The following is a 24829-nucleotide window of genomic DNA, read 5'->3' as shown; positions in this document are numbered from 1 at the left end:
GGCGTAATGGATCGGTCTATTGTGACCTTGAGTGTTAGACACTTACAGAAGAATTGCTTCTCTTCCCAAGGGCACAGATAGTTATGGCTTTTGATTGACCTTAATAAGCTATTAAAGGGAAGGTACACGTTTAGTGATTACTCAAAACAAATATTAACTTAAATACTGACTGTAACTTAAATTCTGACGTAATTTCTAACTAAAATATTAAAAGACTTCTAGCTAGAAGTCTTTTAATCCTTTCTTAAAGCACACAGATTCATCCAGCAAGGGTGTTTTTTCTGTCAAAATTTTCTCGCAATTTCGATGATTCACAGGCTTGTTATTTTATGGTTATGATTGGATACACCAAGTGAGAAGACTGGTCTTTGACAATTACCCAAGGTGTCCAATGTCTTTAAAAACACTGGACACTATTGGTCATTGTCAATGACCAGTCTTCTCACTTGGTGTATCTCAACATATGCATAAAATACAAACCTTTGACCATTTGAACTCAATTGGTCATAAAAGTTGCGAGATAATAATGGAAGAAAAAACACTCTTTGTCACATGAGCCTGTGTGCTTTCAGATGCTTGTTTCTCACAATGTTTTATACTATCAACAGCTCTCCATTACTTGCTACCAAGTAAGGTTTTATGCTTATGGTTGTTTTGAGTAAATACCGAAAGTGTCCAGTGCCTTCAACCATGTATCTTTACTGTAGTTAATAGCCACAGTAAACAGAAGTTGGCATTGTGTCGACTATAATCCAAATTTGCAACTTCTTGGAAACCATATTTGATTTGTGGATATATAGATTTTATCTACTGATAAAGGACACAAATGTTGTTTACCTTAGTAATACAGTGCTATAAGGTAACCACTTAATGATCCTGGTGTCATGCAAGAGGTGTTACATAACAACTGCAACTGCATAAGCAATTGCTTTACAACTAAGCAACAATTTTATGGGTTTTGAACAAAGATTATAAACTTTTCAGTAACAAATACAGAACTTGGTACGGCCAAAAGATTATAGAGCGCCGCAAGGCGCAAGATGCGGAACTGAAGATTTATCTATTGTTGGAACATGAAATACGCATGGGCGCCATTTCAGCAAGTGAATGTTTTGTTTCCCATTGATAGGGATGGTCATTGTCTGCACTGGTTGTATCAAAAGAGTTACTTGCTGGAATGGCGTCCAGTGGGATTTCACATTTCAGCCCGAGTTCCGCATCTTGCGCCTTGCGGCGCTCTTTAATCTTTGGGTTTGACTAGTGATTAAGGCGACATGTAGGTAATGGAATTGCGCCTTCAATGACTGAATTGTATCAGTAGAAGAAAAATAAAGATAGAATAATATATTTTACAATGGCAGCCATTTTAAAAATCTTTAAAATTGCTTATGATTGTTCTACCCTACCCAATTCACCCGAAGTCATCATCAGAATAATCTTGGAATGTGCCATTTTGGTGGGCAATGTGACTGTGCTTTATTCAGTAAAGTGCGCATGTTTTGTTGTTGATTTTGAGAACTATTTTATATGCCGGGGTGAGAAACATTACTGATGAAAACTTTTTACTGAAATGATGGAATTCCCACCTTTAGAGAACCTCTTCCAAGGGAAGATATAAGAGCATTTCATCTGAAGAAACTAACGGCTATTGTGTGTCACCAAGCAGACGTAAAAAATACTGGATCTTTGTATTATGTAAGACTTTGATCTAGCATGTCAAAACATGTTCTGATGTTCTTCAAATAATCTGCGGCATGGAGAATTTCCGCAAATATTTCAGTTAATAGAATATACAATTTAAGATCAAAAATTTCACATATTTGTTGCTCCAGTCTTTATCAAAATTGTGCCATGGTCTGAACCCTGTTAAACAATCTGTAAATAATAGGAAACTGGCAGAAAATTTACAACATGAGAAATCAAACAATGACTTTACCCCTTCCGGTTTCCAATTACATTAAAACATTTTTCATCTGTTGCTGACATTGCATTCACTTGATAAACAAAAGCTTGGGTGGACTTAACTAATTAAACAATCTAACCATTAAGAAAACATTGTGCGTTGGGACTAAAAACAAGTTGTACGCTATACCAAAATTTGGTGTGAGTGGCTACAACTGATGGCTTTGATGTTAACCAAGCCATAGCCACTGATAACACCCTTTATTTGGACAAAGACATAAGGGGATCCATGTACAAATACTGTTACACTGTTATTGTATTGCATAAAAAGCTTATGGCTCACTACAACACATAGAGGGCGCTATTCACTAGATGGGCTGGATGCATAGTCTTCCTGCAGCGGTTCCCTCGATGCCGACTCGGGGATAATCCCACGTGTGATGTCCAGGAGCTTCTCTCGTTGCTGCGGAGTGACGGCTGTGGTTCCCTCCGCTGCCGGCAGTCCCATGGGATCCAGCTTCCTCAGTTGAAGCTTCTCCCCGTTCACGTTGTCGTATTTGTCTTGACTCTCATCGGCAGGAAGATTAAAAATACAATTGAAGAAGTCATACTTCATGGGGATCCGTTCACTCCTGAACAGGAAGTCTAACAAGTACGACACCGAAATTATACACAACATTGACAGAAGCATGGCTAGTGTCTTAAACGGGAAGAGTTGTCCATCTACTTCATTATAGTAAGGATAGTGTATGATCGGGGCGATGTTTAATGTCGGATCGCCCCCTCCTAGACGTAGAAACAGTGCAAGTATGTAGCCCAGTAAAGAGCCGTAGGTATTGCACTTAGAGAAATACACAACACAGAAGAGTTGGGGGAAAAGAACAACATAGACAAAATCTGAGCAGAGGAACCAGAGCTCGTACACAGAGGTGATGACCAGGCCGAGAATGGCCGCTACAACACCTACTAATACAATACCAATGCGCATCACCCACAGAAGTTCAAACTCAGAGGCCTGTAAAACAAAACATAATGAATAACAATGATTATTGACAAATGTTTAAAAGAATTGGTAAAGCCCGGTTCCATACTTCATGCGAATGCGAAGCGAATATTTACGTCACAAATTCGCAACGAATAATTTGCAGCAGTTGCCCTCTGCTCGACTCATTTGCGAATATTGCTGCAAAAGGAGGGTTGTGACGTCAAATTTGCTTCGCATTCGCATGAAGTATGAACCGGGCTTAAAGCCATTGGACCCTTTCGGTACAGAAAAAAAAAAAAAAAGTTACAGATTTACAAATAATTTACAGGGTTTACAAAAAGTAATGGTGAAAGACTTCTCTTGAAATATTAGTCCATGAAATGCTTTACTTTTTGAGAAAACGGTAAAACAATATAAATTCTCGTTAACGAGAATTAAGGATTTGTTATAAACACATGTCATGACACGGCGAAACGCGTGAAAACAGGAGTGGGTTTTCCCGTTATTTTCTCCCGACTCCGATGTCCGATTGAGCCTAAATTTCCACAGAATTGTTATTTTATATATAAGTTGTGATACACGAAGTGTGGGACTTGGACAATACTGTTTACCGCAAGTGTATAATGGCTTTAACGCTATACATTTTAAATCATTAAACCTCCCAAACAACAGTGGCGTGTCATGGCCAAGCGGTTAAGAGCACCGGATTCAAGCCCTGGTGTACATGTTTGACCAGCAGAGTGTGGGTTCGAATCCCGGTCGTGACACTTGCTACGTAAAAGTGGGGAGGTAGTGCTTTCTGCTCTACCTGCCAGGCTTTGGACTGATGATACCCGAGCCTACATCCGTATGGACTGTAAAAGGGGTAACCCTGTTTCAGCCCTAGGAGTAGGTGGCAACGGCCTCTGGAAAAAAATTGAGGCCCACACCTTAAAGTGGCCTTCAGACCTTGTGTGTCTGACGACTTGCATAAAATAAACAAAAATAAAAAATGAAAAATAACTACAATGACAAATACACCATAATTTTGCATGTACAATTCTACCCCAAATCAACCTTAATTTTATAGGCATGATCATTAATAGAAAGAACTAGACAATGCATCATGAGCAGTTTGTATAAATGCTGGGCTTGCATCATTCTGAAAGACCAGTTTGCTCACTGCCAAGGTACCTGGAATGTGCAATTGGTCACGCAAGTTAATTTTTGTTTTTCCCACCCAGTGGACCAGTTGGTAGGCATGCCCAGATGCCCTATTGTTTTTATTCTTGCATACTGGGAATGTATGAAAGCTCGTCCAACTGAGACCGTGTCCGAATTGGCGACTTCGGCTACAGCTACGGCTAGATCAGCGCGTCTGTCAGTGTTGAAGAATAGCAAACGCGTGCGCCCTAGCCGTAGCTGTAGCCGAAGTCGCCAAAATTTAGGAAGAGATGCCTTATAAAAGGCTTCAGGCCTGAAGTCTTTTAAAGAGTGAGAAATTACCTCTACCTCAAAAACTTCATTACTTTGGAGGGCGCTGTTTCTCACAATAATTTATACCAGTGTTAACAACAACTCTCTGTTGCTTGTTATCAAGTTATGGTTTAATGCCGACAATTATTTTGAGTAATTACAAATAGTGTTCAGTGCCTTCAAAGGCACTGAACATGCTTGGTAGCTGTAAAAGACCAAAATGATGAAAGAAAAAAACACCCTTGTTGTGCAAAACAGTGTACTTTCAGATGCCTTATAAAAGGCTTCAGGCCTCCTGTTGATTTCACTGTAGCATGCAGACCTTAAGATTCTCGTCCTAAGTTAGGGAGAGTTCCCTCGTCCTAATGTAACTCTTTGTGAAATCAACCCATGAAGTCTTTTAATGAGAGAGAAATTACCTCTTTCTCAAAAAACTTAACTCATCCTAAGTCCTAAGATTAATCCTAAATTAGGAAGAGTTTGGTGAAATCAACTGCTGCTCTTCCCTTAACATAGACCTAACTCACCGACTGTCTGAAAATCAACTTGTAGATATTACGGGTGAACATGGAGCTGGCTGACAGGATTGAGGAATCAGCCGATGACATGACAGCGGCGGACACTGCCCCAAGACCGATGAAGGATACGACCTGTGGCGTCAGGTACTGGATGACCAACGGCAGCAGCAAGCTGGTTTGGTTATAGGGGTTTACTTTCGACAGATCTAGGGTAGTATTGCTCCAGTCTGATAACAAAGAAGAAACGTTTATAATAAATGAAAAAAAAAAAGGAAATGTTGTCAAAATAGAAACTTCAAAAGACCTTTACAAATAATGCAAATTGGTTAAGATCTTACGCTTATGGATTAAGCAAAATGGGCCAATTTCATGGCTTTGCAAATAATCGGTGCATACCAAAATCAGAAAATGTTGTGCTTAGCCTATGTCAAGCATATTTCAAGGGTTAGTGGGGAAAGTTGACTTGTGCACGTGCCTACTTCACGTTACTAGGCATTCTACGCTTACACAAAATCTAGCACAGCCAATCAAGATTAACTTTTTGTTCTGGAGATGAAGCCAACTCAATTTATGGGGTATCAAGTAATAAACCACAAGGTTAACAATTAAGGAAGTGTAGGACGTTACATTTTATAATCTTTTTCAAACTCTGTACACAATTTCATTTACATATCTGAAGGTTACATGTAGTCATAACAAGGACCAAGTCTTTCATCTCTGGGACAGTAATGTCACTTATGTCAAGAAAATCTGAAGGTTCAATTGAAATCAGTGAAGAATCCTCACATCAAGAAGAGTCTTGACAAATCACAGGCATATGTCATCTTGATTTAGCTAAAGACACTGGACACCTTTGGTAATGTCAAAGACCAGTATTTGGTGTATCCTAACATACGCAATAAATAACAAATCCTTGAATATTTTGACTCAATTGGTCATCTGAGTTGCAAGAGAATATTGACAGAAAAAAACACCTTGCTGCATAAGTTGTGTGTGCTTTCAGATGCCTTATTACAGGCTTCAGGCCTGAAGTCTTTTGGCCTGAAGTCTTTCTCAAAAACTACATTACTTCAGAGGGAGCCATTTCTCACAACAATTTATACCAGTGTTAACAACAACTCTCTGTTGCCTGTTATCAAGTTATGATTTAATGCCGACAATTATTTTGAGTAATTACAAATAGTGTTCAGTGCCTTTAAAGCACTGAACATGCTTGGTAGCTGTAAAAGACCAAAGACCCAAAAATATGAAAGAAAAAAACACACCCGTATTGTGCAAAATAGTGTGCTTTCAGACCATACTAAAAGGCTTCTTATTTTAGTGAGAAATTACCTCTTTTTCAAAAACTACGTTTTCAGAGAGTCATTTCTCACAATGTTTTATACTATCAACAGTTCTCCATTGCTTGTAAGGTTTTTGCTAATATATATTATGAGTAATTACCAAACATGTCAAGTGCCTTTAAAAGGAATGTACATGTTTGGAAATTACTCAAAACAAATATTAACTTAAAAACTGACTTGGTAATGAGCATTGTAGAGTTGTTGATAGTATAATACAATGTGAGAAACGGCTCCATCTTAAGTAGCATAGATTTTGAGAAAGAGGTAATTTCTCACTAAAATAACAAAAGACTTCTAGCTAGAAGTCTTTTATTCCTACTGAAAGCACACAAATTCCTCCAACAAGGGTGTTTTTTCTCTCATCAATTTCTCGCAACTTCGATGACCAATTTATACCAAATTTTCACAGGCTTGTTATTTTATGCTTATGTTGGGATACACCAAGTGAGTATTCCCAAACATTTACCAAACCTGTACCTTCCCTTTAAAGGATTCGGGTACTTTTTCAAAATGTCCACATATTTACATTAAACTTACAGGGTTTGAAGATAATGATAGTGGAAAGCTTCCCTTCAAGTATTACTAACTAAGGTTGTGTAGTGTTTGAGAAATGAGTAAAACAAGTCACAAAATAGTTTTGGTCTCATGAGACCAAAACTATTTTAGCATGTAAAATCCCCTTAACCAGTTATGATATTATACCAAAACCATAGCATAACTGGTTAATACCTTTTTACATGCTAAAACTGAGACGAAAATTATTACTTTTACTCATTTCTCAAAAACTACAGTACCTCAGTATAAGTAAAATTTCAAGGGAAGCTTTTTACTATCATAATCTTCAAACTCTGTATAAGTTTGATGTATATCTGTGGACATTGTGTTTTTTGTTAGGAAAAAGTACCATTACCCTTTAAAGGGAAATAAGATCTGGGTGTTGGGGGACGATGTTTCTCACTTCCCGGTATAATTCTCAAGGAAGTATTTCTCTGGGAAATTGGGACGGTGGACTGAGGATGTAAATCTAACCTGTACTGGCTCCTATAGCACCAATGAGAATTGAAGGAATGGCCATCAGGATACACCCAAAGGCTGCCACAAAGGACAGAGCCTGAGCTCGCTCTGCTGTCTTAGATGACAGAACACGCTGGAAATAAACCTGCCATGGAATACCTCCAAATATCTGCGTTGGGGGGGGGGAAATTGAGAGATCAGTTTTAGATATGATTACAGCAGAGAGAACGATCAAAATACATAGAGGCATAACATTAGCTGATGGTTTTAAATCATGTTGTAGGGATTGGTGTTGAACTCAACAAAATCAATATTAAAGCCGTTGGACCCTTTCGGTACAGAAACAAAATAAAATTTCACAGATTTACAAATAACTTACAAAGGGTTTAAAGAAGGTAGTGGTGAAAGACTTCTCTTGAAATATTATTCCATGAAATGCTTTACTTTTTGAGAAAACACAGTAAAACAATATCAATTCTTGATAGCGAGAATTACGGATTTATTTTAAACACATGTCCTGACCACGGCGAAACGCGCGGATACAAGGGTGGGTTTTCCCGTTATTTTCTCCCGACTCCGATAACCGATTGAGCCTAAATTTTCACAGGTTTGATATTTGATATAGAAGTTGTGATACACGAAGTGTGGGCCTTGGACAATACTGTTTATCAAAAGGGTCCAATGGCTTTAATAAATGTTTTTTGTTTTTTTTTTGCATCAGAATAAAGAGTATAATTTGTTTACACCAATGGTCCTTTTTGAATCCATGGCTTTGGCTCAAGACTCGGCTTAGGCTAGCTAGGACCCAACCTCGCCGTTGCCTCGGTGATCAATCTCACCGCGCCATTTTTTCCCAGCATGCCTTGCTCGATCATAACCCCTGGAATTGGCAAATTTAAAGGTGGTATATGCTAGCACATTTAAATGAGCCATAAATGAGTGTACATATTCATTATTCAATCTTTTTTACACACGCACGCATGTCTTTCGACTCAAAGAATGTTCTTGTTTTTGTTTTTTAAAAACGTGTTCGTGTCATAAAAAATGCGGGCATGATCAACATACAAATATCTTAAAACTATGCGCGCACGCACTTGACATCTAATGCATAATCAATTTCCTGAGCCAATCAGAGTTGTTTCTCAGTACATGCCTCCCAGGGGTTAGTGACGAGAAGTATCGATACGGCGCGCTGCCCATGGTAGCGATGCCGGCTAGGACCCTGCGTACTTAATCAGGGCTTCAGACGAGAGGACGGAGCCCGAAGCTGAATCCAAAGCCGTGGTTTAGAAAAGGGCCTATGTGTGTCAACACTGAATACTCATTACTTTCACGGGTTCTGTGCATTTATTTTCACAGAACTTGTGAAAGTACTGAATATATAGAGCTTAATACACATCAATGTAGAAGTAGAAATAAATTATTACAAAAAATATTCCTATATTTGTGGTGATCGGAGTAGTGTGACAAATTAGATTTCAGAAACTTGAGGAAGAGTGTCATGTTATTGTCAAAGAAACTGTCACTTCAGGACATGACTCTGACACTTTAATACTTTAATCTTTTCGGCTGAGCGCGACTTGGGCAGAGATGCCAAGTCCAGAGGCCAGCTATGCATGAGATTTTTTTAAAGTTCACTAATTTGATCGCATAAACAATATAATACATTATTCGGTGCAGAGACCCAAAGTCAGCTGATCTGTAATGCTTCATACTTGCCCAAATATTTTCATTATATCGCCCTTTGCTGCTTGTTTGTTTCGCATTGATGTTGGTTAAACAAAAGACAAACACATGCCTCGAAATTGCAAGGTTCTCTTTTTACTTTGCATATGTACTAACATGGTCGGCCATTTTATGAAGTCAGAATCTTAACTCCACAATACGGCGTGCTGTGTTGAGGTCAAGACCTACAAGGAAAACCATGCAATTTCGAGGCATATATCATTATGTTCTACTTATAACACTTCTTTTCATAGATCAACTCGATCGATCCAAGACATCGTGTTTCTTTAAGACTGGTGTTTACTTACAAGAAGAAGAGCAGAATCAACCCATACTCCAGCATACGTCGAGTCCCATTTACCCAGCCAGGCGTCAGATGTCAGTGCAATATTGGACACTGCAGAGTTGGTGAAAGCAAAGGGAATACAAACCCACTGGAATGGAGAAAAACAGAAAACTAAAAATGACTTTCAAAAGGAAAAGATGGAACAATGGTTTTGGAAAGGGTAAACTTATCATCAAACTCATTTATCATTTCCGTCAGGAAATATGAAATGGGAACACTATAATAATAATAATAATAATAATAATAATAATAATAATAATAATAATAATAATAATAATAATAATAATAATAATAATAATAATAATAATAATAATAATAATAATAATAATAACATACGCGCGCGCAATCACTAGCCTATATGAGTTCATCCCACGCGACCATGTTTCAGCCAACCAGTTTACAGAACAAGCAAGAGGTGTGTTATAAATAACAATAATAACCAGATTTGTATAGCGACATTCCATCTAGATCATGGCAGTCAACAACAACGAAATCCAATGGCATATAAATTTGCACAAAAAAAGATTGGACACTGCAAACGGTTTTTGTTCTACCAAAAGTACCTTTGTGTGGTATTAATTTTTTTGTTTAATGTTTCAAGGCCGATGTTTGACCCTAGCATTGACTTCCTCATAGCCCTTGAGAAAAAATCAGGTCAGTTTTGTTTTTTTCGAAGAAACTTGTTAGAGTGCTGAGTCATGTTTGAAGTTCAGCTGTTGAGGGTTACGCGAGTAGAGTAGCTACACGGAAAACAAACTCTTTATTTCTTTGGCGTTTGTTTTGGATAACCAATGTCACCTTGTGGCTACGACATCAGGACAGGAATTCCAGATGACATTTACAAACCACCACAGGTTGTCTGACATTATCTTCAAAATTGAACGACACACGTTCACAGGAAATACTCAATTAAGTGACTCGCAAGTAGGTGAGGCCTACAACACCTTTTTTTCCTGGAAAATGTTTAACTTCACTAGAGGAACTATTGTGTGTTCATGTACATTGCTTCATAATGGCTTATAAGCAGGCCTGAACACGGAGGCAACGGAGGCGATTGCCTCCGTGTCCCCTGGTCATTGCCTTGGTGCCCTTGAAATGCTCCAGTACAAATTTGCAATTTCATCATTGGGTGCCCTTTACCAAGAAGAAAATGCCTTGGTGCCCTTGCCCTTTCAAAAACGAAGCATACAGCCCTGTATAAAGGTAGCAAACTCTATTCTCCAGTTGAACTTTTTGATTAATGTCCTTATTCATCAAGCTTATTTTACTTGACATTTGAAATGCATGTACCAGGTTTTTCTTTTAGGTTGAGAGTTCATACGGTGTACATTGTAAATGCCAATTGATAATTTCAACCTGTATAGTTGTTAGCATTTTATCTTATCAATTTTGCTATAATATCATTTATGAAACCCACCAAAAACCCAAAACACTACATTTCAATAATGTGATTTCAGACCACCAAAAGCAAAGACTTTTGTAATGTAGCCTTACCCATTTTAAGACCAAGAAAGTCAAAATTTGAAACGCTCACAATGATGACAACCTTAGACGATGTTTACAGTCATTATATATTTCTTCACTTAAAGGCAGTGGACACTATTGGATATTACTCAAAATATTTATTAGCATAGAACCTTACTTGGTAACGAGTAATGGGGAGAGGTTGATGGTATAAAACATTGTGAGAAACGGCTCCCTCTGAAGTAACGTAGTTTTCGAGAAAGAAGTAATTTTCCCTGAATTTGATTTCGAGACCTCAGAATTAGATGAGGTCTCGAAATCAACTTGCATCTGAAAGCACACAACATTCATGTGACAAGGTTGTTTTTTCTTTCATTATTATCTCGCCACTTCGACGATCAATTGAGCTCAAATTTTCACAGGTTTGTTATTTTATGCATATGTTGATATACACCAAGTGAGAAGACTGGTCTTTGACAATAACCAATAGTGTCCAGGGTCTTTAACCCAAGAAATGCATTCATCCCATGGAGACAAGTCAAGATTATTTGTCTCTGCAATTTGATACAGTTAGCCTTCATTCAAGGCACTTACCAGGCCAATAAATATGCAAATGAGCTGCACAACATCAGTGTAGGCTACAGAGTACAACCCGCCGAAGAACGTATAAAACACAGCGATGCAGGCGGAGACTATGATGGAAATCCTGGTGTCCAGTTCTAGCACCACGCTGATGGTCGCTCCTGTTCACAGTAAAACAACACAAAATCACTGTAGGCGTTATCTGGTTGCGATATCCATAAACAAAAATCTCTTCGCCTGAACAGACCTTATGTACTGACGTCATGATGCCGCCATCTTAGAAACGCTGAAACAATGGTAACTCAGACATATCAATGTACATGTATGCAAGGTGAATAGAATTGGTCATTGAGGAACCTTTTGACCTTTAGCTGAGGGCGAGGATAAATTTTTAGAAACATGAAAACACTTTCTTTCTTTTTGATCATTCTTACTTCTGCTCAGATTTAAAAAGCTCTGTGTTTAATCCACACATTAAGCTCTAGGGCTCTTCAGGTGAAGAAATTCAAAACATCATCGCAGGACTGAAAAATCATTTAATAAAAAGTCCTTTTCACAAGGCACCCTACTTTAACGACATCACATGCATTTAAGGTCTATTCTAGCACTTGACAAAAATGTTGATCTACACACTGATCTTTAGTGCTCTTTGTTTGTGCATATGATGCTAAAAAAGGTCAAAGTAACGAGCTTTAGGCACTAAAAATGTTCCTCAAAAGGTGATTCACATGGCACATGAAGTTAAATAAACCGGGAAACTGTAAAAACAAGTGGTTCTCCATATCTTGGAAGGCCTCTTTATGACTTACCAGAAAAGTTTGCAAATCTTTGTTCATCAAAACAAAATCGAAGTCAATTAGAATGGGTAAGCTAAATACATACTATGTAAATCTTTGAGGATTTTGTACAACCATATAGAGGTTTCCCGATTTTATAAACTTAGTACTCATGAATTAATGTATCTACAGAACTCTAATGGTTTGTCATTATGAATGCTTATGTATTAAGCGATAATGTTGTTACTAATATTATTTTTCATGCTTGGCAAATTGAAGGCTTTGTAATTGCATAGAAATAAAGAGAGTAACCTTAGATTCTTTCAGCGCAACTAAATATACTTTGAAATTCTCAAATTACACACATAGGATGACTTAAATCAATGGTAAACCAAATCCTTGTGAACTTTGACTAAAATGAGTACAAGAAAATTGTTGCTGAAACAATTTATTGACCAAACCATCAGGGCCCAATTTCATGGCTCTGCTTACCATAAGCACAGAATCGGCGCTTACGGAAGCAGGGAATTCTGTGCTTACGGCAAGCGTATTTCACACGTTAGCGGCAAATTTTGGCTTCTGCCCGTGCGTGCTCAACGTTACTAGGCATTCTAAGCTTACAAGGCTAGCGCAGAAATTCGGCGCTTGCACGTAAGCGGGGAATGGTGATCGTAAGCGCAGAATTCGGCGGAAAGCAGAGCCATGAAATTGGGCCCTCGTATGTTGTGACACAACTGTTAAACACATTATTGATCCAGACATGTAGAAAACTCTAACCACCCCATTAACAATAAAAAAATCATGTTTTGTTTGATTCTGTCCGACCGAGGACTGCACTAATAAACTGACCATGCTATAAGGCCGGTTTATAGTCGGTCGTATGATGGAAATCTTGACGCGTGATCCTAAAAAACACAGTTTTAGAGTCAACGCTGAGGCATATAAACTGTGTTTTTTTTTATTATCGCTGCCTCAGGGTTTCCATCGGGCGACCATCGGGCGACTGACTCTAACCCGGCACTCAAATGGGATAAGGCATACCACAAAAAATATAGGCTTAAGATACCATAAAATATTTGGTTTTGTTAAAAGGATGGACCCAATCACATAACGGCATTTGGGTAAATGCATAAATGCAAAAACAATTTTTAGGAACAAGGTTCAATATTGCCCTGTCAGTTGTTCACTCTGGAGCAACATCACCCCCTAAAAATCAAATTGAAAGAAACCTTCAACCGTTAACCAGAGATTAACAGGCTTTCCTTACCAAGAGCGTTCAAAATGGCTGCCGACCAGAAGAGCTCTCCGGTGAGGGCAGGGATGAACAGAAGGCCTCCCATCCGGGACCCATACTTCAGCTGGAACGGGTCCAACATGGTGATGTAACCCTGAGAGCGCATAGCTTTGGCAAACATCAAGCCTCCTAAAAATGACAACAAAAGTGCAGTAACAGTATTTAAAGTTGTAAAAAATAAATAAAATAAAACAATTTTCTTACAGACACTGGACACTATTGGTAATTGTCAAAGACCAGTCTTCTCACTTTGTGTATCTCAACACGCATAAAATAACAAACCTTTGAAAATTTGAGCTTGTCAAAGGTTTTTGGTAAATTTGTGTGTATACACCCAAACCAAACAGTACACTCCAATCACGTTCGCCTTACCTCAAAAAGGCTTATGGCCTCTGTTGCCCTGGTTTTGGCCTTGGTGCCCCTTCAAAAGTTCCCCATTGACTTTAACATTTTCTAATGGAAGTGCCCTTTGCAAAATGAGAATGGCCTTGCCCTCTCAAAGATGAAATTTTAGGCCTGCCACAGATAAGGTAGCAGTCATGGCCCAATTTCATAGAGCTGCTTTTCGGTTGATTTTATGCTTACTGTTTGAGTTTCCACCTCATAGCGCTGCTGACCGAAAACAAACAAAAAGGTATGCTAACCTTCCAGTGCTTACCCCATGAAAAATAACGACGTCACAATACCAATCAACGATGAACAGGCAAGATTGCAGCCTAATTCAATGATTAACCTCTGAAATTTGCTTATTAATGCTGAGCAGCGCTATGAAAGTGGGCTAAGAATACGGAAGTAAACATAAAGCTTCTTAAGCCTTACTTGTGTGCACGCCTACATAGTGCATTTCGACAAGTTGTCAGAGATCTTGGTGCTGAGTGTCTATTTCTGGCACTATACAGAAGGCTATTATTACTAAATGCTGACAGATTTGTTGCGGTCAGTGACTCAATGGAAAAGTTATGCGTAATATGATCGACTAACAGAAAATATAGCCATCTAATATTTACATCATTTCTCTACAGTCAATTTGGCAACAAAATCAGACGATGTATCTTTAAGACAGGGCGGCAAATTAAGATTTCCAAACTGTGGTCCTGTTATTATACAATCGAGGCTAAACCAATTTGAATTCTTCAACCCTAAGTCTAAGCTGCAGTCCTACACTTTTGGTACGACCCTTGCAATGGAAAGAGATTGCAAAAAACATCATTCTAAAACACTACAGGCCTGTATGCTTCGGGGCAAGGGCACCAAGGCATTTTCTCCTTGGTATAAACGGGCACCACCCTGTGAGGAAATTGTAAATTTTTAAAGGAGCATTTCAAGAGCACCAAGGCAATGACCAGGGGGCATGGAGGCAATTGCCTTCATTGCCTCCGTGAAGTAACAGGCCTGCACTGGTTTTTGCATTTGAAATCAAATTCGTGGAAAATTACTTCTTTCTCAAAAACTATGGCACTTCAGAGGGAGCCATTTCTCACAATGTTTCATACCATCAACCTCTCCGCATTACTCGTCACCAAATAAGGTTTTATGCTAATAATTATTTTGAATAATTACCAATAGTGTCCACTGCCTTTAAACAAGGACACAGTCAAACAAAACAAAATCAAAAATAAAGCCGTTGTACAATGGATGCTTTTTCTGTTATACCTAATAACTTTAGGAAAAAATGAAAGCTATATTCCAGGCTATGAAATGAGAATGGCATCCCTGGTTCTAATATAATTTGGTTCTCTACTGACCTTGGACCCGGCCATTTTGTTCTTTTATCATGCATGCACCAAAGCGTGCCATTTGAGTGGTAAGCCGAATTGCTTGGTCACAAAGTGAACACTACAGTTTGAATTTCTCACAATAAAGACAGTGTACATGGATGGCTAGCCAAATGTAGGTCACTTGGGCCCGATTTCATAGAGCTTCCTAGAGAAATCAACGAGTTGTAAACGATGACAAAGTAACTTGGCTGGCAACCCTTTTCTGGTAATCACAATTGTTTGCAACTTTTTGTTCAATATGCATCTCTATGACCTTGGGCCCTTGGTTCAATTTCATAGAACTGCTTATAAGCAAGAAATACTGCTTTAAATGTCTGCTAAGCAAAAATAAGCAGGGAACCAGTCACAAACTGTAGACATAATATGGTATTTTGGCAGGTAACCTCTTTCTTATCAACAAGATTGTATCCAAAATCCAAAGGATAAATTTGCCTTTAAGTTTGCTCTGCATACATTTTCCCTGCATAACTTTACAAAGCACGACTGATTTTAGTCTGAGAATTGAAGTTTTGTGACTTTTGATCAGGCACAAGTAATTTATTGTCCCATACTTTACACTAGTTCATTATTGAGGCTTACAGTAGAAATAGACCGGCTGGTTTTGTTACTGCTGAAGAAATTGTATTTATAACCATTACTGGGTATAAAGGAAACCTGAAGGAAACAAAAATGGCTACTGTTTGGCGATGGGAGTTTTCTTACACTCTCCGTTACTTCAAGCTGCACCAGTAAGACTTACCTAGAATAAGACTGGCTGCATATCCCCATGGTGCCTGTGTCCATAGTAACCCATAATCAGATCGGAAGACATATTCTGCCGTTCCATTTATGTAACCTCCTCCTACCCATGTGGCTGAAAAGACAAAGATAAAAACACACAAAAACAGTGTTACAAGTAATCAAAATTGTTTTGTCGTATATACTTGAAATGTAAAAGTTGATAACAGTTTTATTACCATGTTCACAGTCAACAACACAGGCATGTGTGCTTCGTTTTTGAAAGGACATGGGCACCAAGGCAATTTCTCCTGGGTAAAGGGCACCCTAAGAAAAATTTGTAAATTTCTAATGTTCAAAGCACTTCAAGGGCACCAAGGCATTAACCAGGGGGCATGGAGGCAATTGCCTTTGTTGCCTTCGTTCAGTATCAGGCATGCCAACAGTGTACATACATGTACACATAATACCTGCAAAATTCCAGACATTCAGTGTATTCCATACACATCTGTAAAAATCCAGCACTTTACACTTTTAATCAATAACATTTTCCATTTATGGATTTTCTTAAAACCTTACTTCCTTATAAGGTCAACCACCTCAAACTAATACATATTAATTTGATTTCTGAGGTAACCACACACCTTAGATTGGGGGTTACAATCCACACTGATTTCTTTTCCCCATGTGACAGTCTGTCAATCTTCTATTATTAATCCTTACTCGATTCAAAACCGCTTAGTAGAAATGTTTAATTCATACCAAATGTGTGATAAGCCTCATTGAATGAATTAAATCTAAGTAAATGCTTTGAATAGTGGTGAATCACTTGGATAATTGTTTCAATTTAACTGACACAGTCAGATTGTTTCTAGACTAGTTTCGAGTGTTGTTACTACATAATTCATAGCGCTTTAAGCTTTATCAAATAAGGCCTTTTTTTTCCCGTCTCCCTTTCAAACCCCTGTAATCATAATGAGGCTTGAAGGGCTAATAGTCTGGTTCTATTTTTTGGCAAAATAAGATTCAGTATCATAGTGCAAGTCTTGTAGATATTTAGACATTTAGACTGCATAATTCATACAGGTCTTGATCATATGCGACCATTTTGTTTTCCTTCTCCCGTTTAAATCCATGTTAGAATGGCTACAGTTTTGGTAAAACAAGACTCAGTATAATAGACTGTGAAAGTCTAACAGATATTAAAGACACTGGACACTTGGTGTATCTCACATATATGCATAAAATAACAAACCTGTGAAAATTTGAGCTCAATTGGTCATCGAACTTGCGAGATAGTAATGAAAGAAAAACACGCTTGTCAGTGTGTGCGATTAGATGGTTCGTTTCAAGACCTCAAATTCTAAATCTGAGGTCTTGAGCTGTTTCTCACAATGTTTTATACCATCACCCTCTCCCCATTACTCGTCACCAAGTAAAGTTTTATGCTAATAATTATTTTGAGACATTACCAATGGTGTCCACTGCCTTTAAGACATTTCATGCACCTCAGGTTCACACATGTTGCTTTGGAACAAAATCCTAAACTTAATAGCAGAACCCGCTGTTTGAATCAGCACAAGACTAGCACCAGTCTATTTGTTAATTTAATAAAATAGCATAGAACTTGATGAATTGTTAGTAGACACTGTAGAAGGCAAAAGGTTGTACATACATCTTCAAATGGGATATATGTTAACGCTCCTTGCTACACAGACACAACTTTCAATAGAGGTTCCCCACGGTGTTATTAACTAAATAAATTTGTGATAGTTGTTCTATGACTGACTCAATGGAAGTAGCAACGCAGGTAGCTTGTCTGGCTCTTAGTCTTAGTGGTCCCATGCAGTGTGGCCATGGGATGCTAACAACCCCAATACTCTAGCAAACTGTGTGTTTCTGGAAGCTACAATTCACTGCAAAATACTGTTAGTCTTTCACAGAGCAGCCATCTCCTTTTACATGATGATAAACAACAGACCTTACTTGTTGTTGATAAACAAACCGTGCTGGTTGGTATGGACGGCCGAATGTCGGTAAAAGTTTGATCATGTTAGCATAATGTTGTAGCCAACAGCAACATTTTCTCCAAATGTTCAATTACATAAAATAAGGGGCCTCCCATCATTTAGTTGTTTTAATTGTTTCCAATAAATTCAACACTAACCAGGTCAAAATTCCAGTTGAACCTAGTTAAACTGGGTTTAACTGGAACTAGTTGAAAACCAGTTGATAAACTAGTTAAACACAGTGTAAACCAGTCTGTTAAATATGGAAAATGGACAGAAACCAACTGGTTTATAATTTCAACCTAGTTGAACCTAGTCCAAACCAGTTGGTTAATATGGAAAATGGACGAGTTTGGTCACTATCCAGTTGAACCAGTTGACCCCAGTTAACTAGGTTCAACTGGAATTTTGACCTGGGTATTTATAAATATTTGTGTAACAATGTCACATACTATAGCTACATGTATCTGTTTTTGTTTTGCATTTTATGGCGTTCTTTAGTTTTCCAACTTCGGTTGGCAAACACTTGGTCTCTGGGTTGCAATAAAAAGGTCTATAACCCAAATGAGGATTGAAAAAAAAATAGTCTGGTGCTAACATTCAAGCATTGATGAGCAACATATACAGGCAGCAGGCTTGATACTTCACGGAGGCAAAAAAGGCGATTGCCTCCATGCCCCCTGGTCATTGCCTTGGTGCCCTTGAAATGCTCCAGTAGAAATTAACAATGTCCTCATAGCGTTCCCTATACCAAGGAGAAGATGCCTTGGTGCCCTTGCCCTTTCATAAACGATAAAAAGAAAAAAGAAAATGTCTCTTGGAGACTGGGTTCCTTAGCCAGTAATCCGTCCGAGTGTTTTTCCCATTCCTCCCTATAGTCTGGTCAACCAGGCGAGCCAAGCAAGCAGCTGAGGAGTAGTGGATCAATACTCGACACTTACAGACCCGGTTCGTGACATGGCGTTGCGATCGATATAGCCTTCATCGCAGATCCAGTCAGTCTGCAGAAGGAACCCCAAGCAATCACAGAGTGGATTACTCTTGATAGGTTTTTACAGGCACTTTAATTCCCCACCGTTGTCGATGAAAGAACCGGCTGATTGAAAGTACGATTACTCTGACACTTGATGCACAAATGGCTGAAAACACACAAACACTTCAAGTGCTAGCTTCGCCTTTCAATTATTACCTAGAGGCACTGGACACCTTTGGCAATTGTCAAAGACCAGTAGTCTCACTTGGTGTATTCCAACATAGGAGCCTATGCATCAAATTAATAACAAACCTGTGAAAATTTGGGCTTAATCAGTCATCGAATTTGCAAGAGAATAATGAAAGAAAAAAACACCCTTGTTGTACAAATCTGTGTGCTTTCAGATGCATAATAAAAGACCGAAGCTGAAGTCTTTGATTATTTGAGTGAGAAATGTTCTCGTTCTTAAAAACTATGGAATCTTCAGAGGGAGCGGTTTCTCACAATGTTTTATACTATCATATCAACCTCTCCTCATTAGCTCCCCAACACCTCTCTATTGCTTGTTACAAAGAAAGTTTTTATGTTAACAATTGTTTTGAGTAATTACAAAACGTGTCCAGTCCCTTTAAAACAACAACGATAGTGACAAATAACATCAAGGTGTCTCTGACCCCTGAGGGCTGCTTCATTTCTATCAGTTTAGTGGACAAAGCTGGGTTTTTTTATGTCAAGCATTTATTATTTACTTTCTGAGACAAGAATCAAAATGAGTTGAACAAAAACACTAAAAGAAGATCTAGATACATCTCATTTGTCCGATTTGTGTAAAGCATATTCAAGAGGGGTAAGTTTCCGCTTCCTGCCACCACTTTTTCCACTATTTTTTACAAAAGGAATATCTCATTTGAGTAAACTATATACTATTTCATTTCATAACGAATTAAAATATGGTGGCAGAATATGAACACTTTTTCTTCAAGAGATTTGAAGATGTTACAGCAGCCTGTTCCTATTCAGTAAATAATAATATAATAAAATCAAAGTCTTATATAATATAATAATATCAAAGTCTTATATAGCGCACGCATCTACCAAACAAGGTACTCAAGGCGCTGAGTTAAAAAACACAAAACCACAGACTTGACCATTTTTAAGATGACTGGCTCGAGGCTACAATTAGTGGCCTCTGGCCTGACAACCAGTGTTAACTTCGAGGACTGGCTTCTTAGTATTTTCATTTTTGATATAATATTTCGTTGCTTACATCTTTCCCATCACAACGATTATAAAACTAGATTATAAAACTAGGTTCTTAGTTGAACTTCTACAAGATGAATAATATTCAACACAACAAAAAAACAATACAGTTTTAGTATTCAAAAATATTTCGTGAACATTTTTCTGAAGTCATGAATGGGAAAGATACACTTGACTTCTCAGATAGACAAGAAACGTGACTTTTAACCACTATGGCCATGCTCATGGTGTGAGTGTAGATACTAGAACTCCCACTTCTCTGACTGGCTATCTATGGCCAGCGGTGCAAACAGTCATGAGTACCACTCCAAATGCCCATCTGCTTGAATATATTCCATTATACAGCATACTGCTGTTTTCTGAACCCAACTCTTTTCCAGCTCAAAAGGATTTGCATAGAGACTGGTGGAAAAGTACAAGAACCTTCATGTCATGCTTGCCTTTTAGTTATGGGCCAATTGTTATCCCATCAAGACAAGATTGGAACCAATGAGAACAGAAGAGAAAAGCATCTATCTCAAAATATTCAGATATTAAAACTAAACTGTACAACACTTAAAATTTAAATGAGCGTGTTACAATGTCTGTTTGACTTGTTCATTCTTGGTTAAAGTAAAAATCTCTAAAAAAAAAAAAAAAAAAAATACATCAAAAAATATTAAACAATCTATGCACACTGTAAAGTCAAAACGAAATCATAAAACAAACACCAAAATCTAAATGGAACAGAGAGCAAACTGAACAGAACAGTGATGATCAAACTGAACAGAACAGTGATGAGCAAACTGAACGGAACAGTGAGCAAACTAACAGAACAGTGAGCAAACTGAACAGAACAGTGAGCAAACTGAACAGAAGGGTGAGCAAACTGAACAGAACAGTGAGCAAACTGAACAGAAGGGTGAGCAAACTGAACAGAAGGGTGAGCAAACTGAACAGAACAGTGAGCAAACTGAATAGAACAGTGAGCAAACTGAACAGAACAGTGAGCAAACTGAACAGAACAGTGAGCAAACTGAACAGAACAGTGAGCAAACTGAATAGAACAGTGAGCAAACTGAACAGAACATTGAGCAAACTGAACAGAACAGTGAGCAAACTGAACAGCACAGTGAGCAAATTGAACTAAAAAGTGAGCAAACTGAACAGAACAGTGAGCAAACTGAACAGAACAGTGAGCAAACTGAACAGAACAGTGAGCAAACTGAACAGAACAGTGAGCAAACTGAACAGAACAGTGAGCAAACTGAATAGAACAGTGAGCAAACTGAACAGAACATTGAGCAAACTGAACAGAACAGTGAGCAAACTGAACAGCACAGTGAGCAAATTGAACTAAAAAGTGAGCAAACTGAACAGAACAGTGAGCAAACTGAACAGAACAGTGAGCAAACTGAACAGAACAGTGAGCAAACTGAACAGAACAGTAAGCAAACTGAACAGAACAGTGAGCAAACTGAAGAGAACAGTGAGCAAACTGAAGAGAACAGTGAGCAAACTGAACAGAACAGTGAGCAAACTAAACAGAACAGTGATGAGCAAACTGAACAGAACAGTGAGCAAACTGAACAGAACAGTGAGCAAACTGAACAGAACAGTGAGCAAACTGAATAGAACAGTGAGCAAACTGAACAGAACAGTGAGCAAACTGAACAGAACAGTGAGCAAACTGAACAGAACAGTGAGCAAACTGAACAGAACAGTGAGCAAACTTAACAGTACAGTGAGCAAACTTAACAGATCAGTGAGCAAACTGAACACAAAATTTTTGCATAACTTCTCATCAGGAGAGGAAGGATGGAATTTTGTTCTGTAATTTAGTCTTACCTACACACACACATTTTCAATAAAAAGGGCCTGAGTAGGGGCAATGGTCAGACAATAAGTGCCACTTAGTATCTATATAATATCTGTGCCTTTTTTGCCAAAGTCTTGGCATCCATCTTTGACGTGGTTTATATATAGTTCAAGGGCCCTAAACAATCAAGGGCCCAATTTTGTAAAGCCTGTACAAAAAGAATAAGCACGAAAAACTTGCTAAGCTAATAATATGATGTAAACTATTAGCTCTGCACAATTCTGATAAATTAATCAGCTGTACAAAAAGTAGCGTCTTGTTGTCGGTAACTGAAAACACACAATTTTTTTTGCGTTGTTATCGTTCTCGTTATTGCTGCAGTTGGACCGGGCCTTTGTTGTTCATTTAATTGAGCTTTATGAAACAACAGTTATGTACTCTTAATTTTCAGTTTACACCATCTTTGTTTATAATAGTATGATGGGTATAGTAAAAGAACGATTGATTGAAACTTATTGAAATATTTGACAACTGGGTTGAATTGAATCAGGTTTGTGGGGCTGTTCAGTGACAAATTTACGACAAGATCTGAATAGTATGACTACAATGTCTTCAAAGTCTTCAGAGATAAATGTATAAAATGTTTTACCATTATGTGCATTACTTTAAAAAGAAAGAAATTGTGCCCGAATCTTTGTAAATAATTGACAAATTTTAGAAAAACACTTTGCACAACTGGCAGATGGACTCCTCAGGAAACAATAACTGCACAATTTATATACAATTGATTTTCATGTCAACGGAACATTACAAATTGAAGTGAAATCTAAACACACCCCACACTTTCAGATTACTCAGGTTCCACAGTTCTAGAAGGCATGAACGTTCATATTTTATAACGAAACAGGACAATTAAGCGCCCTATTGTCCGGTGTAACCAATGCGTCTCTCCATCATACATGTCTTTATATAAATACCCGGTAAACTAAACCAAACAACCCATAACGAAATCAAAACAGACCCACTTTGCAACGGGACACCGACGGAAAGCCAGGATTCACACTAGAAAAAGCAGGCGAAACAAAATGTTGACACCTGAGGTGCTGAAAAAATTACAAGTCACTGACGCTGAAGGTAGAGGACAGACCGATCGTAAATATGCCTTGCGGGTTGAAACGGAGACCAAGGTGTATATGCAGATACAGTCGTCTAATGTGATGCTGTACGAGGGTAGGATGCTGGCATGGAGCACACTACTGCGATAGATGAATAACCCAACCAGACTCTACTATCCCTACCAAACATGTATTGCATGCGTACCGATATTCATTCGATTGTAAGACAGATTGGCTGTATAGGTACAATACAGGTTTTCTCCGATCATTTTCAGCAATTTAGCGGCAGTTATAAAGGTTATGTTATTCTATTTTGAATTTTATCCACATGGTTATAAGACAGATTGGCTGTATATTGGTTCAATACAGGTTCCCCTCTCCCCCTCCCCACAAAGGAAAACACTTTTTTCAGCAAATTAGCCACAAATTTAAAAGATGCGTTATTCTACTTCAAGCAAAATTGAAGCTCCTAAAAACAGGTAGTAAATTTACACTTTTAGGTTTTTAAAAAGCAACTGCTCTTTTGCATCATGTGATGAAATAAGATAACCATTCAATTTAACAACAATCCACTCAAACATCAGTTAAATACGCAGAAATCTACAGAAGCACATACTCCGCGAAATCGAATGCCGATTTTGCATGACTGAATAAATATAGTGCAATACAAATTTGTCTGTATATGTTTTAGTGTATCTTAAGCATGTTGTGGCAGACAAAATTTAGTTAATTTAATTTAATATGTTCTGTAAGAAGTTTTAATGTTGTAGAGTGCCTTGGGGTTGGATTAGCATGAGCTACTCAATAAATCTAATTGTTGTTATCTTATATTATTTTGTATTTGGTGCCCAGCATTACAACGATGTGTGATGAGCATAGTAGTATACACATGTACATATTGCTTACCAAGTCCTACTGGAGAATATTCCATATGTTTAGGATTCGAACCCATAACCCATGCATTCTTAAGTAGATGTCTTAAAGAGTCAGTTCAATTGGTATTACTCTAAAAAGAAATGGCAATAAAAGCTTATTGGTTAGAAGAACTGCACCTTTGGCATACATGTTTGGATACAGAACACTGCATTTTGAGAAACTTTTCACTGTTAAGTTCTGCGATTATGGGAAAAATATATAACTTTGAACCTGAGAATAGTTACCGACAACAATAGTATTTCAGGAAAAATACATTGCAAGGGAAGTTTTCAAGTACAACTTTCTTTACACATGTTATTTGTAAACCAATTTTTTTCAAAATTGTTGTTCTTCAATCTTACACACAACGTCCACACCCTTTAAGTTGAATAAAAAACATCTTATCGTGCACAAATTCACTTAAATTGATACAAGATTCATTATGTCTCAACAAAAGAGTAGTTGGGAAGTTCCGAAGGCCCAATATCATGTATCTGCTTACACTGTAAGCAACAAAATCTGTGCATACAGAAGCAGAAAATCCATGTTTAACGTAAGGCTTACTCACAGGATAGCTTGTAAGTGGAGAATGATGACCCTAAGTGCATAATTTCATGGTTAACAAGGGCCTTGAAATTGGGGCCCCGCTGAACTGGGCCATATATTCAAGAAGCTTTCTATAAACAAACACTCTTCCTACATAAGCATGTACAGCGTGAAATACATTGCTTAGCAAATACAGGTGTGTTGTACAATTAGCTCATCATCGGTACATTTCACATTCTCCCCCTGTTCGATTGTTGTTCTGTTATGATGTCTTTGCTTACTGTTTCTGTATGTCTAGAGCCGTTACCCACAAG

General features: G+C 38.0%; 1 protein-coding gene and 1 non-coding gene across 4 annotated transcripts in view; both read right to left on the bottom strand.

Moving 5' to 3' along the window:
- Window positions 1–454: 454 nt before the first annotated feature.
- Window positions 455–24829, bottom strand: part of LOC139940491 (high-affinity choline transporter 1-like) — a 64206-nt gene continuing 39831 nt past the window's right edge. For all 3 annotated transcript variants that reach the window (XM_071936773.1, XM_071936774.1, XM_071936775.1), the window contains exons 4-10: window positions 15922–16035; window positions 13378–13533; window positions 11347–11495; window positions 9251–9376; window positions 7233–7386; window positions 4870–5087; window positions 455–2917 (exon numbers count right to left, since the gene is read on the bottom strand). In XM_071936773.1, the coding sequence (XP_071792874.1) occupies window positions 2264–2917; window positions 4870–5087; window positions 7233–7386; window positions 9251–9376; window positions 11347–11495; window positions 13378–13533; window positions 15922–16035 (1571 nt within the window). In that variant the 3' untranslated portion in view covers window positions 455–2263. The remainder of the gene's footprint in view (window positions 2918–4869; window positions 5088–7232; window positions 7387–9250; window positions 9377–11346; window positions 11496–13377; window positions 13534–15921; window positions 16036–24829) is intronic.
- Window positions 11770–11856, bottom strand: LOC139941262 (small nucleolar RNA SNORD36). Its single transcript, XR_011786580.1, has one exon. It is a non-coding gene; the product is annotated as a small nucleolar RNA SNORD36 (small nucleolar RNA).

Source organism: Asterias amurensis, chromosome 8 (assembly GCF_032118995.1).
Source record: "Asterias amurensis chromosome 8, ASM3211899v1".
In the NCBI taxonomy this organism is placed as follows: Eukaryota; Metazoa; Echinodermata; class Asteroidea; order Forcipulatida; family Asteriidae; genus Asterias; species Asterias amurensis.
The sequence above is the reverse complement of the archived record's forward strand: the minus strand, read 5'-3'. Positions and strand labels throughout refer to the sequence as shown.